The 17,119-nt window shown below is 34.3% G+C and overlaps 1 protein-coding gene across 2 annotated transcripts in view; it reads left to right on the forward strand.

Moving 5' to 3' along the window:
• Nucleotides 1–16,456, forward strand: part of LOC119085037 (ephrin-B2) — a 63,684-nt gene extending 47,228 nt beyond the window's left edge. For both annotated transcript variants that reach the window (XM_037195232.1, XM_037195231.1), the window contains 3 exons: nt 7,498–7,808; nt 7,902–8,360; nt 12,368–16,456. In XM_037195232.1, coding sequence (XP_037051127.1) covers nt 7,498–7,808; nt 7,902–8,360; nt 12,368–12,540 — 943 coding nt within the window. In that variant the 3' untranslated portion in view covers nt 12,541–16,456. The remainder of the gene's footprint in view (nt 1–7,497; nt 7,809–7,901; nt 8,361–12,367) is intronic.
• Nucleotides 16,457–17,119: the final 663 nt, after the last annotated feature.

Raw genomic sequence — 17,119 nt, forward strand, 5'->3', positions numbered from 1 at the left:
ATCACATCTAGCACGTATGAAAAACGTTGTGTTCGCCTCTGAGAGAAATTGGAAATTCCAACTCGAGCGAAATCACCGGTCCAGTTGGAGTTTCTGATTTTCTACCCTCGGTAAACAACAGTTGTTCAACGAGAAAAGAAAAGTTGGAAATTCCAATTTTGTCCAAAGAAAATGCGATTTCACAACAAAGGCTTCTGAAGTTTCAGCGGAGGGGAGAAAATTACCAATTTCTCGTCTGCGTTGAGAAAATAACTATTTCGTGCATTTATCGTTTCCCATTATCCACACCGTGCATAATCACTTTACCAGTTACGACAATTTCCAACAACTTTGCTTAATCTTCAATTTAATTCGAGTACAGCATTTCTTGCATACACAACACACATATCGTATCACCGATAATATGAGATGCGTGCCTTGAAGGGTGCTAATACGAATCGCGTTAAAACATAATATATCCACACACACCACACTAAGATAAAGGCCTGGTATGCTACACAACTTAACCGAGTTATGTCGATTATCACCATATCAAAAACCGAAAATTGATTGATATTCCAGTCACATGCTCCTATTTAGAGACATAAGTCTTATGTGATTTCCGCACTCACTCCGCGGCGACTGCAGTAACGCTATTTCATGTTAGTAAACAATTTTCCAACCGAAAATATTAAGTAGTTCAATTGAAACACACCGCACATTTTGCTAAAGGGGATGAAGTATGAAACGACGGAAAAATGCAGTCACGTAATTTCAGAAAAGAAAATATGAAAAATGAGCAGAATTACTTTTTGTTATGCGGCATTGATACACACACATAGCACACACACAGCACACACACACTGTATAATAAGTATGTCAGTGAGATGGTTGATGATTTACTCCGTATAATCCTATTAACTAGATATTTATAAAGCCGTTTACTTAACTGTGCAACATTTTCGGTGACACCAGGAGGAACATATTGCCAGAGGATTATTATGATGCATTTATTGCCTGCATTCTCTTTGATCTGACCCAACTTCCGGGTGAATATTGTCTCTTTAGGGGTGAATCCAATTCATATCGCATCATATTTATCAGCGACCGTTTATTGAATTATAGCACTTGCAGCGTGAATTTAGAAAACAACATTATGGCAAATGTCCAATGAAGTTTCGGAAAGCAAAGAAAACATGAAAATATGAGATTCAGGAAAGTTTAAACTCGAAGAATGTGTCACTCCACACGCTACAATCGGCTCAATTGGAACCACTTTTAATGTACTTTAATTATACGATTTTTGCATTCCAATTCATTCGTTCCAATTGCAGTTCGTGATCGATTTCAAAATTAGCTATCCCATGAGCGTAATTGAATTTTGATTATATTAAAATAGTTTGCAATAAAGGCTCAAAGAATTCTGATAAAATTGACTGTCGTGAACTTTAGAGCAGTTCCTATTATTTGGGAATTAATTCCCAAATATTCACAAAAATTTAAGACCAGGTAGGCGTAGACTTAAATAAAATTTGAACGATTCAGTGGATATCATGCTTATAAAATTTGTGATATAATAAAGTGTTTTAAGCCAGCGGCGTTGGAGGTACCCCAAAAAATGTATGTGTTACGGCACAGCCCTGCTACTAGCATGAACACTGAATTGACAAGTGTCAAATTTGGAGGCTTTAGTGATACGAGCTACCGCTTAGGATTATGTTTTAACTCATACAACAAAAACAAGTCATCTATCTGTATAACAGAAACGCAGTGCCTACTGTGATTTCATCAGAGGGATTCTTTTGAAAAACAGCCTACCGAAATCGGGCGTGTTTTCTAGTGGAACTTTTTAACCACTCTCAAAAAAAAATCTTCGAAGCTTTTGTGACTGGTGAAAGGTGATCAAAAACCGAAAACTTGCACTTTTCTTACCAATATTGCTCCAGTTACACGAGCCGTACATGGTGGTGTGGGGTATCATTTGAAAGGTAATTTTATGTGCTTTTGGGCCAAATAGGGTCTTATGGGGTTTGGATGCATATGCGATGAAATATGGGCACTTAAACCTTTCAACTTCTACCTTTTACCTTTCTAATGACACCCCACACGACCATGTACGGCTCGTGTACCCGGAGAAATTTTGGTAAGAAAAGTGCAAATTTTCGGCTTTCGATCACCTTTCACCAGCCACAAAAGCTTCGAAAATTTTTTTTGAGAGTGGTTTTGGCTTCTAAGGTCGAAGTCCTTTCTAGGTACCTATAAAAAGTTCCACTAGAAAACACGCCCGATTTCGGTAGGCTGTTTTTCAAAAGAATTCCTCTCAGCCTCATGGTTTGGGAATCAATATTGTTAATATTTGTGAATATTTGGGGATATTTGTGAATATTGGTGAATTTTGGGAATATTTGGGAATATTTTTGAATTTTGGGAATATTTGGGAATATTTGGGAAGTAGACGAGGTGTAAAAGTTTTAACGATAGAAAATACCTGCTGTAATGCCACTGGTTATTTCTAAGTCATTTGTGAACATCGAAAATAAACTTCTGATGGATGAGATTAAATGTCAATGGTATTTAAACACGATTTATAAAGCTTTATTGATAACAATACAAAATAGAAACCAAACATTTTGGGATAATATATTCAAAAGGAGTAATTATTTGGGAGTAAATCCCCAAATATTCCCAAAATTCCCAAATATTCCCAAATATTCACAAATATTCCCAAATATTCCCAAAATTCACAAATATTCCCAAATATTCCCAAAATCGATTCCCAAATAATAGGCCCTGCTTTAGAGCCACCAAAAAGTGACTAGTCGAACTTTTTGTTCGATCTGGTGCATCGAGACTGAGAACATTTAAATGGTCTTCACCTGTGTGTCCGGTGGCACTAAATTTAACTATATTTGACTAAAAAATATTGCGGATTTTAAAATCTCGTGGAATAAGTGAACCTGGGTACCCGCACAGCACTGCTCCTAGCATGAACACTGAATTGGAAGTTGTAAAATTTGGAGGTTTTGTAATACCGCTTAGTATCCCATGTATTGACCAAATTCTTTAACCAATACTCTCTCTAGCAAACAAACTACTTTTATTAAGGTGGTGAAAGAGTCAAGTAGCCTTAGGATTTACATGTAAATTACAGTGTACGCCGTAGTGAGTCAAAATGTAGAACTGTGTTTGCAGAATATAAAGAAATAAGGTGTGAATTTGACACAGAGAGCTGAGAGTTTGTTAGCTAGATAGAGTATTGTTTGAACTCATACAATGAAACAAGTTATCTGTCTTTACAAAAGGAACGCAGTGCATACCAGGGCCTACTTTTTAGAAACTTTTAGAGAAAATCGAGAAATTCAAGAAACTTTGAGAAATTCAAGAAACTTCGAGAAATTCAAGAAATTTCGAGAAATATTTCTTGAATTTCTCGAATTCAAGAAATTTCAAGAAATTCCAGAAAATTCAAGAAATTCGAGAAACTTTGAGAAATTCAAGAAATCTCGAGAAACTAATTTCTCAAATTTCTTGAAGTTTCTCAAATTTCTCGAATTCGAGAAAATTCAAGAAAATCGAGAAATTTCGAGAAATTCAGGAAATTAGTTTCCAAAAAGTAGGCCCTGGTGCATACTGTGATTTTATCAGCCTCCGCATGTTTGCTATGTTCATGCTAGAAGCTGTGCTGTGATAGGTACCCGAAAACGAAATAGTGGAAAATTGTTGTACCCTTAAGTGCATACAAGAAAAACTAACTTGACAAAACGAAACTCTTTATAATTTGGAAAACATTTGAGCGTTTGAGCGTGTCATCGCCGTTCTTTAAACTCGAAGAATATCAAATCGTCGTTGGTTTTTCTCACATTCATTATTTTGTCGATTGATTTTTTTTGTTTGGGATAATTCAACGATGTGTACTACACATTTTCATAAATATAAACAACTTGATTTAATATTTAATGGCATTCATGGACATTCTCCCCAAATTTTGTTGTTGTTTTCTTTTTCGATTCCGAATATTTTCGGCATCGTCGGGGTAGTCTCTGGATATATATTGAAATTCCGAAGAGACATACAGTCGAAGTTTAATGAAATTATTTGTCGTTGGTCGGTATCTAAGACATAATTTCCCCTAGACATGAGACCAATAATAACCGCAGAGTTCACATAAATTCAATCGAAACATGGTTCGAAGTCTTTCAAAATAAAATAAAATGAACTTTATGTGCATGTTGTTACATACATTCAGGGTTTATACATATATATATATATATACCATATAACCATAAATATATACTATACTTCTACATACACTTTATCTAAGCTCTGCCAGCGTATAATATGAAAAAAACGCAAACGAAGAGATGGTACAATAAATGAATAACAACTGGTCAAACTGGTTATTGGTTCATTTAAAGTTTGCTTTGGAAAATAATACACAAGTATGTTTCAGGTACTTTCGTCAATCGAAAATTCGTATATTGATTTTGAGTTTGGTACCAATACATAATGCATATTATAATGCCAATACTGAGCTGTGATACTTGATTTGAGAACAATGGACTTCAGCGTTTTTTTTTCTCCTTCTTTTTTATTATTTTAGTTTTTATAATAAAATTCAAAAACACGATGACACGAAGCAGTTAGTTTCATGCCATAATCAGAATGTATGAGAGAATTTTTCTGGAAATTTTTATTTAAATGAAAAATAATTTTGATTTTTTATACAACATTTTTCTCCTGTCTCTCTCTTTCTGTCTCTCGATTTTATTTTTATTTTCTTTCTATCAATTTCCAAACAGATAGCTACAACATTTTCTATCCACCAGAATAAATTTTGAAATTTAAGACCGATTCAATATGAAACCATAGCAACACCTCATACGCTAAATCACGTTTTATATCGTGAATGGAATAGAGCCATATCACACATCATTATTAAAAGGTTTTCTCAACATCACAATTGTATGCGCACTCAGTTCCTACATGCATCTATCTATATATATATTCGATATATTATGTATACGTGTGTATCCTATCCACACAGGTACACAACCTCTCCGTAGTAAATATACACAATTCAAGAAAATAACATAAAAGAGGAATGTACTACTCCATTTATACATATAGGATGTGTTGTACATGTATAGAATTGGATGGATAATACATTTGGTGTGCAAGACGTTCACACAGATACACATGCACGCATTTAAATGTGATGTGACTGTCGTTGTGTTAAACGGCGCATACCAAATGTACTCAATTTATGTTATTTTTTCGCAAGACTGCAAGGATTTATCAAAAAAATTCATACATCACACATGGCTAGAGCACAAATACTCGAACCGTCAATATCTTCAGGTAGGGTGAGAATGTCTAACAGATTTTCTTCGGGGTTTTTTGTTGTTTTGTTTTGTTTTGCACAAGTATCGGGTATCTTCGAAAATTGTGATCTGATCACCACATTCTTCAACGCTACTGTACGGCCTGTATGATGGATAATCCGAATAGGATCAACATTGTTATCCTGTCACATACGGCTATTCATCTGTTATCGATAAAGACGACAGAAATAATGACAAGCTCTGGGTAATATTGTCCTTTATAATAGTAGAATGCATGTTAAAAAAAATTGAAGTACAAGATTTGAAATCAACCGATTACAAATACTTCCATCGATGGAAGTAATAGACCCGATATAAAATACTGGTCACATGCTTGCCGTCTGTAACATTATTATATTTAGCACAAAACTGGACAATGAAAGCCCCGTAATTTTGAAAGATTCAAACTCATTTACATTTTTATGAAGAGAGAGGGATATGGTTAAAATGGTCTGCCACTGCCTGATCTATTATAAATTACACTGGAAAAAATCTGTGCCCCAAAAATCATGCATTGCAGTCTTTCGTCACAATTTGCAAAAGGAAAGAAAATCAAACTAATCGAACTAATTGAATGATAAAGGAATTTTGTTTCCGACAGCTGACACAGAGACACCTGAAAAGGTATATTTATAAGCTGAAAACGTGATCCTTGAGAGGCTCACATTAAAAATTAACACCAAATTTATTATGCATATGGCATTCATTGTATGTATCACAGACTCATATTAAAATGTGTTGTGTGTTAGGAATGGATGATTATAAATGGGCAAGTCCAAAGTTAGTTGCGTTACAAATTTGTGACATTTAGAGATAGTCTCACTAAAACTCAACCGATTTCAGTGAAAAAAAAATCCTGAACAATAGCTACAAAGACACGTAGTTTGAGTCCCATATGAGGTTTGTAGACCAAAATTGTGGGAGATATGACTATAAAAGTGATATTGGTTGAAGGTCCTTGAATAGCTAGAAATAACTGTTTTTTCTAAATTGACGGCAGATGCCCCACAAAAAATATTGTTTTGAAACAGAACGATTAAAAAAATTGTTGCAAAATTTTTCGAGATTAACTCGACGAGTTAAAATTCGAGAACCTCACTTTTCGCAATTGTTAAGACGTTTTTAGCTACTTTACTCATCCAGGGCTCGTACAGTAAATCTTCGTTAAGTTTAATGTGAATTTTGACAAGTCTACCCTTACAAATTACATGGGTAGACCGGTAGACAGTTAAAAATTTTCACAGTGAACTTCACGCGCTCCCAACTATCTGATTGATCTGAAAATATTTCTCCATGTATAACCGAGCGTTATACTTGCAAATTTACACCAAATGAAACGGGATTAAAATTGTAGAAGATTTTTGGTTCATACGGCGAATTAGCGTAAAATCACTTCACCTCAAAATTTAGTGACAATATGTGGACTTGGCCATATGCTCCAACATTTTCTTCGTATACCTAAAACCGAAGAATTGCCAGTAAAGAAAATATCTGCGGTTCACAATGCTTATACATAAAGCCCATTTCCAGACGACGTTCGTGTATCATATCATTGAAAAACTTTTCGAAAATCCTTCTTTATCTGAGACAGTTTTCGTTTTTTTTTTTAATATTTTAAACGGATGAACCGCTCTAGGTATAGCATGAATTATATTGGCAAACTCCAAGGCCATTAAATGGAGATGTATGTCGGTTATAAAAGGACGGTTGTCTCTGGTTAGAATGGGAAATGGTGTTGGCAGTTTTTAATTGACTGAATTGGGACCACTTTTTGCGAGACAGACGTGAAAATATCCAAAACAAAAAAATTCCTTCTATGAACAATCAACGAAAAACTAATCGAACTTTGCTTCAAACCGAGTTAGCAAAGTTTGTTTATCGAAACTGTTTCGGTTCGACATAATATCGGATTTATCTCCACTTCGATTTTGTACGTTCCTTGACTGTTATAATAACATTTCATTTAATAGAACATTGTTGATGCGAATAGTTTTCGACTAAAACTTTGAATTTATCAACGAAACTAATGGGAACAATTTTCCGATTTTCTTGCACCAAATTTACATTCATTTCACACACGACCCACCGTTATAATTATCCGAAAAAACTAATTTTGTTTTCTTCATTTCTTTTCCAGATTTCGCATAGACAACACAGACCACATCATCGATGTTAACAAGGGAAATTTAGCTTTCGAATACGATCAAGTGCACATTATCTGTCCAGTATACGAACCGGGCACATTCGACAATGAGACCGAAAAGTACATCATTTACAATGTGTCCAAAGTGGAATACGAAACATGTCGTATTACAAACGCTAATCCCCGCATCATAGCCATATGTGATAAGCCACAGAAGTTGATGTTTTTTACGATAACATTCCGGCCATTCACACCTCAACCAGGTGGTTTGGAGTTCCTACCAGGAAATGACTACTATTTCATTTGTACGTATTTCAGTGCAGTCAAATTCCTTTACAGCACCAATGTCGAGCCGACCGAACTAAACCGATATCTGATTTCGAATTTTGTCTTTTTAGCTACATCGTCGAAAGATGATCTGCATCGTCGTATAGGTGGACGTTGTTCGACAAATAACATGAAAGTCGTCTTCAAAGTGTGCTGTGCACCGGAAGAACAAAATACTACAACGTCCAGTAACCATGGATCGTCGGGAGTATCGATTAACACAAATATCGACACAAACAATCGAGTGCCATCATCGTCGTCGTCGTCGTCGTCATCATCATCGGCGTCGGCGACAGTCCATTCATCCTCGAACGGTGGCCATTTGGTGCCACCCGTAATTAACACAAATATTAGCAATGTTGTCCAGAGCACAATGAGTTGGCCCGGTTGGAGCCATCCACAACGTACACCAATCACAACTACGCTGTCAGTTCAAAAGTTTTATCCACACGTGACGTCACCGCGTCCAAATATCAATACACATAATAATAGTAGCTATTCGCCGTCCCATAAACCAACTAAGAAAACCAGTAAGTATCCGCAAGTTGTACTCGTAGTCTTAGCGATTGTTATAAATGTGAATATGGGGTGACTGGGAGAGGGATTCGTTGGCCGTTTGTACAGCTTTCATGAGATTTTGTCGGCGAGAACATTCAAGACATACGAGATTATCGGACGTCCTGCGCATCACTAACGTAATTAAGGAGCCTTCTGCTTCCGTTAATTACAAATTTTGTGACTCAAAATTCATCCTTTTTCGAACCTGGCGAACCCTTTGAAAATTTTTACGAGCTCGAAGACCTTTGAAGACGCTTTAACTTACGTACAACGAAGGGGATCTGTGACATTTTGTGTGCTCGTCTTGACTGGAAACTATCTACGGTTGATGGAATTTTTGAAGAAAACTGTCGGTAAAATCACTCTTACGCTGTCAAAAAGGTTCTGCTAGATCCTTCTGCCATGCGGCCAAAACGTCTATTGAGACATCAAAAGTCAAGGGAGTTAGTTTTACTACCAGACATTTTACGAAAATCTTCAAAACGACTTCCGAAACTCGTGTGTCCTGTAAATTGAAAGAAAAACAGAATTACAGTCGAAGGAACTGCTTCTTCTTCCAAGACAAGCTTTAAACAGTATATTTGGCGATTGGAATGAAATAACTGAAGAAGAAACAGACAATCGACCAACACTCCTTTCCTAATGAGATGATGGAGAGGCGAGACTAATACAAATTTCTTTAGTTTGTGATAAATAAACCCTCTAATCGATGGCCAGTCGTTGGCATACACTGCGAGAATACACTGAATTCCATACATCAGTTTTGTTTTGTTTGTCCGGCGCATGCGAAAATGTTTGCATTGAAAATCGCTTCTGCTTTCTGATACCTTCCATACCCTTTTTATGCGAATATGTTTGAATATAGTAAACCATATAACGATTATCATGTCTTGCTGCGAATCGTTGAGGAAGGAAATAGACATTTATAGGAAGTCGGGCGGTTTTTTTCTTTCTTTCTTGTTATTTTGAGAATTTCGTAAAATTTTTGTTATTTATTGCAATAACTTTTCGATTCAAATCGTTCGCATAGCTCTAGGTATGAATTTAAAATGGATATCGTCGGAGATCTATAATAGAAGAGAGCGGCTGGTTGGTTTCATCCGGTTTTTCTATTAGTTTTCTTTACCAATCACTGATTTCATTGACGTCCAGTCAATGTATGGATACTATTTATTGTACGGTTAAAGGATAGACCGCAGTCTTTGTCTTCCATTTATTATTTTGTTGTCTTGCCGCCAAAAAACGATTCATCATCGTCCCGCTCAAAACTTGTTTTTTCGACGTGTTTGATGCATTCCTCACCTTTGGCTCGAAATACAATCTTCCCACAAACCTCAACAAAAAATGTCCCAGCGAGACAGTTATGTACCATTGTTGTCGTGCGGCCAGGAATAGCGAAAAAGTGATTGTGAACGAGATGGTCGTTTTCTGGCCTCAAGACAACAAAATACCGTACTGCCTCGCTGGGACATTTTTTGTTGAGACGTGTGAAGAGTTTTCATGTCGAGCCGAAGGCGAGGAGTGCATCCCACACGTCGAATGTACTATTACATGGATTCAAACAGTTCGACTGTTTATTTGATTGCAATTGACATCTTGTCTCTTAGTATCTCAAGTCCCCGAAGTCTTCCAACCTACAATATTATAACTTGTCCCAGCTAGTTAAAGAGCTTTCTTTTGCTGCGAATGCTATCCAATGAATCTTCCAATTCGGTAAGAAGATTTCGATTAAAACAGTTATTCCAGCTGGTATGCGACATCGCTTTGTAAATATCAATTTATATTCTTGTGATGAATGTAAGGACCGTCTTCGTTATGTACGGTAAATCCCCCTTTTTTTTAAGTCACTGGAATAAATACGAAAACCGAACGCTTGTCCATACATACCTTTTAAGACATATCTAAAGTTAATCTTAAACATCCACAGTATTACAACTGACTTATATCCTTTGAAGTTATTCCAAAATCATCTTCCAACAGTAAAAATGATAGCGAGACGATTCTATCGGCCGCACAGAGCGTACGAATGTTTCAATGGGGAATTACAGAAAGAAGACAAAAAAATGACGAAGAGATGAGAAAAATTTTAATCTTAAATCGGAAATACTTTTATTTATATGGAGAGAAAAGAGGGTTGGTTCCTTTGTATCAAATACTTTTCTTGTCTTGAATAAAACATGATGACATCTTCAACGTTGAACTTCCAATAGGATTTATTTATGAAAGCTAAATGCAATTAATTTCGATATACAGCGTTTCTGACACCTTTTCCAGGCGTTCCACTAACTCGTTTACCTTTTTGCAACTATTTTTATCGTCATAGGATAAATGGGTGTGCGTTAAAGCGTAATTGAGTCAAAGATGTTGCATCATCCATCCGTAAATGCTCAGAAGCAAATGAAACAGACTCGGATAATTGTATTGGCGGGTGTGTGTTTTCTCGTCAGTGCGAGGTTAAATCCTCGCTAAGGGCAACTGAAGTTCACTCATGTGAATGTGAATGAGATTTTCTAGATAGAACCCAATAGTCAACTTCATTCATAAATTGTTGGAATTGGAAAGCTTTATACAAATGATTGAAGATTACAGAAAACTTACCGATTTCTTTGTATTGAACAGTCCGTTATGATTCACAAAGTATAAACTGGACATTTGGCATTGGAGAAGATAATACAGATGGGCACAACAAACCCTACTTTTGAGTTAGTTCAGGCACAGTGCTATGTTCGTTTCAGTATTCCTTCTATGATGTCATAAGGTTTCCTCTGTGTCGCAACAATTATTCAGCTTGTAATAATATGATCTGAATCACGTGACTTATCGGGTTGTATCGGATTGTGGGGAACCGATTTTTTCAGATTCACATCAAGTACCGTGCAGTCAAAAAGTCGCCGAATAGACAAAACAGAGTAGTTAATTGGCAAATGACGACTGAATAAAAGAAGAAAAACGGAAATTTCTACGCTCTAAATCAGCCGTATGGCTTAGTGAGATTGATTCTTTTCAAAAACAGCCTTCCGAAATCGAACACATTTTCCAGTCGCATTTTCGATGTGTGCCTAGAAATTTTGGTATTCGCCGCTTAGAAGTTAAACCCACTTTCAAAAAAAATTCTTTGAAGCTTGTGTGGCCAGTGAGAGGTGATCAAAAACCGAAAAATGTAAATTTCTCGAAGTACACGAAACATACATGGCAAATAGGCAAATAGGGTCTTATGGTGGTTTGGACGCATCTAAGATGGAAAAATATGAGCACCTAAACACTTCAACTGCTCATACTTCCTCGTACATGCTTGCAATCCCCGATACGAGCCCTGAAAGAACATGGAATTACCTTTCTAACGACACTCCACACGACCATGTACGTTTCATATGAAAAAAACTTGTTTTGATCACCTTCCATTAACCGCACAAGCTTTCGAAGAATTTTTTTTGAAAGTGGTTTTGGCTTCTTGGGACTGGTTTTGAAAAGAATCTCTCTGACACATTTTTTGCCGCGACATTTTTCAAGCCTTTTTTGTCATGAAGCCATAATGGCTTATTTTTGTGCAGATATTCAAAGATGTAGATGAAGGATGTCTTCTACATTTCATTACATTTGCACAAAAATGAGCCATTATGGCTTCATGACAAAAAAGGCTTGAAGAATGTCGCGGCAAAAAATATGTCACTAAGTGCTATAGGGGTTTTTCGTTAAAAGTTTGTGGGAAACAGTTTCGGGTTTGAGCGTTTCTAGCATTCAAAATAATGGTAGCTACCGACTTCAATAGGATTTTTTTTTTTCGGACCTAGTCTTGTGCTGAAAATAGATATGCCCTTTCATTTCGAGTAAACCTTTGCGTTGCTCTTACTCAAATCTCCCTCAAAGTTGGGTCCTCCATTTTACACGATCCACTAAGTGTTTCCATTACTCCCAGTTTTCACTCATCTTAATTTTCAGATTTTTTAATTTTTTTAATACTTTTCTGTCCTCGTTTCAGACGAATACGATAAGCATCCCAACGAAGTGGTAAAAAACGAAGAGCTTACATTCAGCAACAACAGCCGCACACTGCGACCACCGAACTGTGCTTCATTAATAATATTAGTTACTTTAGTTATATTCAATAAATTTCTATATTTTAATATGTGTCCCAGTTGGTGTCAACGGTGAGCAATTTGTATAATTTTACGCTAACAGAACCTCAACTCTTTTCTTTTTGCTGTTGAACAAAAAATTATTTTCTTTTTCTTTTTAAGTTTTGAGCCGAAAAGATTTTGATTATTTTTTATTTAAATAAAAGTTTCCGGATGATTTCAAAATTCTTGTTGGAATTTTTTTCGGTTTTGGAATCATAATTCGATGGACTTTTGTTTTAAAATTGAAGACGGAAAAGGAAAGAAGAAATTAGGGTCCTAGTATAGCGAAGTTTGAGGTGGCAACGTATTAAACTAAAAACAAACAAAAAAGACAACCGAAAAAGTATGAAATCGAACTAAAAATGAACGAAAAAAAAAATACTTTTTCAAGTGAATGCGGATAAACATGTAAAAATAAATTATAAAAGAGAAATAAATTAATTTACAACAAAATGGGAAAGAATGTACTTGAGAGTGGACACGTACATTAAAAAAAACAACAAAAATAAGTGAAAAACTAACACTGAAACTCAGAACAAGAAAAACTTATAACTTTTTAGGTTAATTTTAGGGTGTAACTGAATTATTATTATGATTATGATGATAAATAATGTTATACGATAAAAACAAACAAACAAAAGAAGAAGAAGAAAATGAAGATGATAAAACACAGTTGAAAAACGATTGTATTTGTAGTAACGAAACAAAAATAGTAAAAATGAAAAAAAATGGTATTAGTGACTTAAAATTATGATGATGATCTAACTAATTTAGGATTTCATGCGATTTCTCGTACTGGCAATCCTCGTAGTGATCGAGATTATCCGTACGTTTATTTAGTATTTCTATTTTTGAAAGAAAAAACATCCACAAAAACCATTCAATCACCACACCACATACACAAAACGGGGCTAAATGCTAAAACTAAAAACAAAAAACAAAACAAAAGAAAATGAGAAAGATTTTTATGAACATAAAGTCACTACCTTCAGTAGATCAAATGGAAGAAACGTAAATTTAATTATATTTATTAATTGAACATTAAGACTTAATTTTAATGACTAAAAAAAACAAAACAATGAAATGAACTGAGTTACATCTATAGAATCACATTGCATGCAACCGACAAAAATTTACACAAATCGACGAACAAACAAACCTTTTTTTATAAGATTTTTTTACCCTCAAACATTATTTTCAAAATTTTTTACTTATTTTTTGGATCAACCAAAATAATTTTTTTAATTTTATACGACGCAATTTTAGACATTAACTGGAATAAAGACAAAATTTGATTGTTCGAAAATTTACCCGGAATTATTATTATTCAATGGAGGGAGGCACAGCGAAGAAATTGTGAACGCCTGGAAGACTCGTTTCTTTTTTAAAAGAAATTCTAACTTGACGAAAGTTTGGTACTTTTGCCAAGTTAATTTTTCCGTTTAAAAAAATACCAAGTGTCGCAGAAGCTCTCACCTCGTCACAGGTAAAATATTATCTCCTTCACCTACAATAACTCCTTCACCTAAAATTGTCCCTCTCCGAATTAAAATTGTCTAAAATTTTAGATCAGCCCCCTGGATATCCGAAATTATGTTTTAAAGAAATTGTCATTTTCGACTGAGATAATTATCTCGACGTCAATTGGCCTTCTTACCTTTCTTCTCTTTTGCCATTTACTTAAATTAAAAAAGATCTGAGAGGAAATTTACTCGTATGGTCAATAGATCTTATCGGTTAGTTAAGAGGAATTTAATTGTAAACATACGCTCGATCGAATTTTCCGGCCAAAATCTATGAAAGCTATGAAAGATTTGGAAGCTATCAAAATATTTGAACATTTCCCATCAACATATGGTTAAAATATCCCAGTTTCTAAGAAGGAAATTTATGTCTCCCATCACTCGTATGTTACGGCCATACCAGTGTTTCTATTTTCTCCGACTGAATGTTCGGTCAAATTACCTCAACTATCCGTAATATCCAATACAACAAAATGGGCCGTCGCCATACTTCATGCGGCCTGGTAACACAGCTTCAAAACAGAGCTTGTTGGCTCAATATTGAAATTTTTAACGAAACTGCGCCAAACGCCACGACAAATACATAAGTGTGATAATTGCACAGGTATTAACTGTAATTCGTCTCGTTCTTTGGCAATAAATTGGAAATAAATTTTAGATCTCAAGGCTAACTTCAAGCTTCACAATTTGACTCTTGAGAAAGATTTTGGCGAAGGATTTGGCCGGAAAAATGGTTAAACTAAGCCAAATGTTGTTATTGATTTGGAACCATCCTTTCAAGTCCTTCGATAAGATCGAACCGTTAGCAAATCTGATTAAATTTAGTATTTGAGATTGAGGCTGACAAAACTTTATTTTTCAACTGCAGGTAAAATACAAGAGGATGAATTTGGGATAAAAATTATTAAAAAATTCTTTAGACAAAATTTTGTTTGAAAAAAAAAATGTCAAAAACTCCCAGTCCATTTGACTGCCTATTGTGACTGGTCTTTTTCGACGGCTCTTATTATGCCATTATTTATGTACATTCCGTTCTTCGATTTGAAACGTACACTTATTACCGACGTCGTATTATTAATTGGTAAATACCTAACTTTGTCAATTCTAATTTGTTTTTTTCCCCTGTGATTTCTCTGTCTTTCTCTCTTTGGCTCTAATGCAAAGTAACATTTTCGTTTTTTACACCATCGACTGTACGTTTTTAATGAGTCTTTGTTCGGTGTTACTTTTAAGTTAAAATTATTTTGTGATTAAATTAGACGACGAATATAGCAAGTGACAGATACTGACAAGAAACGTAAAATTTAATGAAAACGACCTAAATTCTCAGTTATTTTTAATATTTTTATAACTCAAAGTGTAAAGAAAGGAAAAACTTTATTATTTAGAGATTTAACAGAAGCAGAAGAAGCAAACGATAACCTTGTGTACATAACAATGTAATTTATATAAAAAAAAAACCAAAATGATGGACAACCAACAACAAAAATTTAAATTTGTGACATTATATGGGGCTCATAAATCCCACTCATTGTAAAACACGTAGATAATTTAAAAAAAAAGAAAAGAAAAAAGTGAAAATTTAACGCGAACATAAATGTACTTAATGAATCCTTCCTGTGAAGAACCGGGTGATGAATATTTTTTAACTCAACTCATTTTAAATAGCTGTAAATGGCGTTCAATACCACTGCAAATCGGTGACGAGTTTCAACTTTTAAGCTCAAAATTAGTAGTCTCGTCGATGCTTAAAAGAGTCGGTTGGCTAAATTCGTTTTCGTCATCTGTGAGTAGGCTTTTTCAAAGCTTTTGAGTTCTTTGAACTAATTTTCCTTCGAATTCAAACGAAGCTCTAAAAGAGCTTTCAAGCTCACAGATAAATGGCGCTCACGTTCTTTTTAGTTTTTGTTTCACCAACCGTATACGACATTTTCTATTGGTTTGGTTCGTATCAATCAAAGAATTCTAATTTAAGACGTTTTTGAATTATTTATTGAAAATCTAATGGAATGTTAAAATAGAAATTTAATTGAAATCCCAAAATAGCCACGAAAGTAACTCCAACTCGAATACGCTATTGATTTTCCTTCAAAGACAACGGAGAAAAAAGTTTCGAGAGCTATAATTCGACCGACTGTTTTGATATGTTCGATTTAATGATGAAACTCGTCAAAAAAAAATCGCTTGCAATTGATGTTGAATTCCAAGTAATAATACCATCCATATCCATTAGGGATTTGAATCAATATTGTTCATTAAGCAATTTTTCAGTCCGATCAGATTTTATTTTTTCGTTTTCTCATCCATTTACCGTTCCGAATCGTGTGAATTGTATTAATGGAATGAAATTGGAGTGTTTTTTTCGTGAGGGCAATACACATAATAATCTTGGGGTTGCAATGGCTCAAAGGCGTTAACGTTAAAAAAACCAACAAAAATAAATTAAAAAAGAGAAAAATTTTAAAGAGAAATTCGGGAATTTAAATGTCACACAATTAAAATACTAAATGAACAAAGAAAGAAAGAATGAAAAAAAACCTAAAAAAATTATAATTATAAATAAATAATTAACTTTAATAATAAAATAATATTAGCAAATATATTCAAAGGGAAAAATTAAAAGAAAACAAAAATATTTGACTGAGCAACACGAAGATACATTTAATTGTACAATATTTACGGATATAAATTGTCTTTTTACAGAAAATTCTTTAATTTAAAAAAACAAAAAAAAAACAAAAAAAATAATTCATGTTGTCGAAGAAATACAAAACACTCTTGCATTTAACGAAATGAGAATAAACACTAATGATATAAAAACAGAAAACAAAAAATAGAAAACAGAAAAAAAATATGATAAACTACCCCTTAATCATAACATGATAATTGAAATTTAAGCAAAAAAAAAAAATATAAATGAGATAAAAAAATGAAGTTAAAGAAGAAGAAGAAGAAGAAGAAACATTCATGTTTTATGTATATAATAAACATATAAAAAAGTGGTTTAAACGAAAAATGAAGAAACACGTTTCATGTATTATTTATAAAAAATAAAATTTAAATAAACAAAACTGTCCGACATTTCATTTT

The sequence above is a fragment of the Bradysia coprophila genome, unplaced genomic scaffold (assembly GCF_014529535.1).
Source record: "Bradysia coprophila strain Holo2 unplaced genomic scaffold, BU_Bcop_v1 contig_94, whole genome shotgun sequence".
Classification (NCBI taxonomy): domain Eukaryota; kingdom Metazoa; phylum Arthropoda; class Insecta; order Diptera; family Sciaridae; genus Bradysia; species Bradysia coprophila.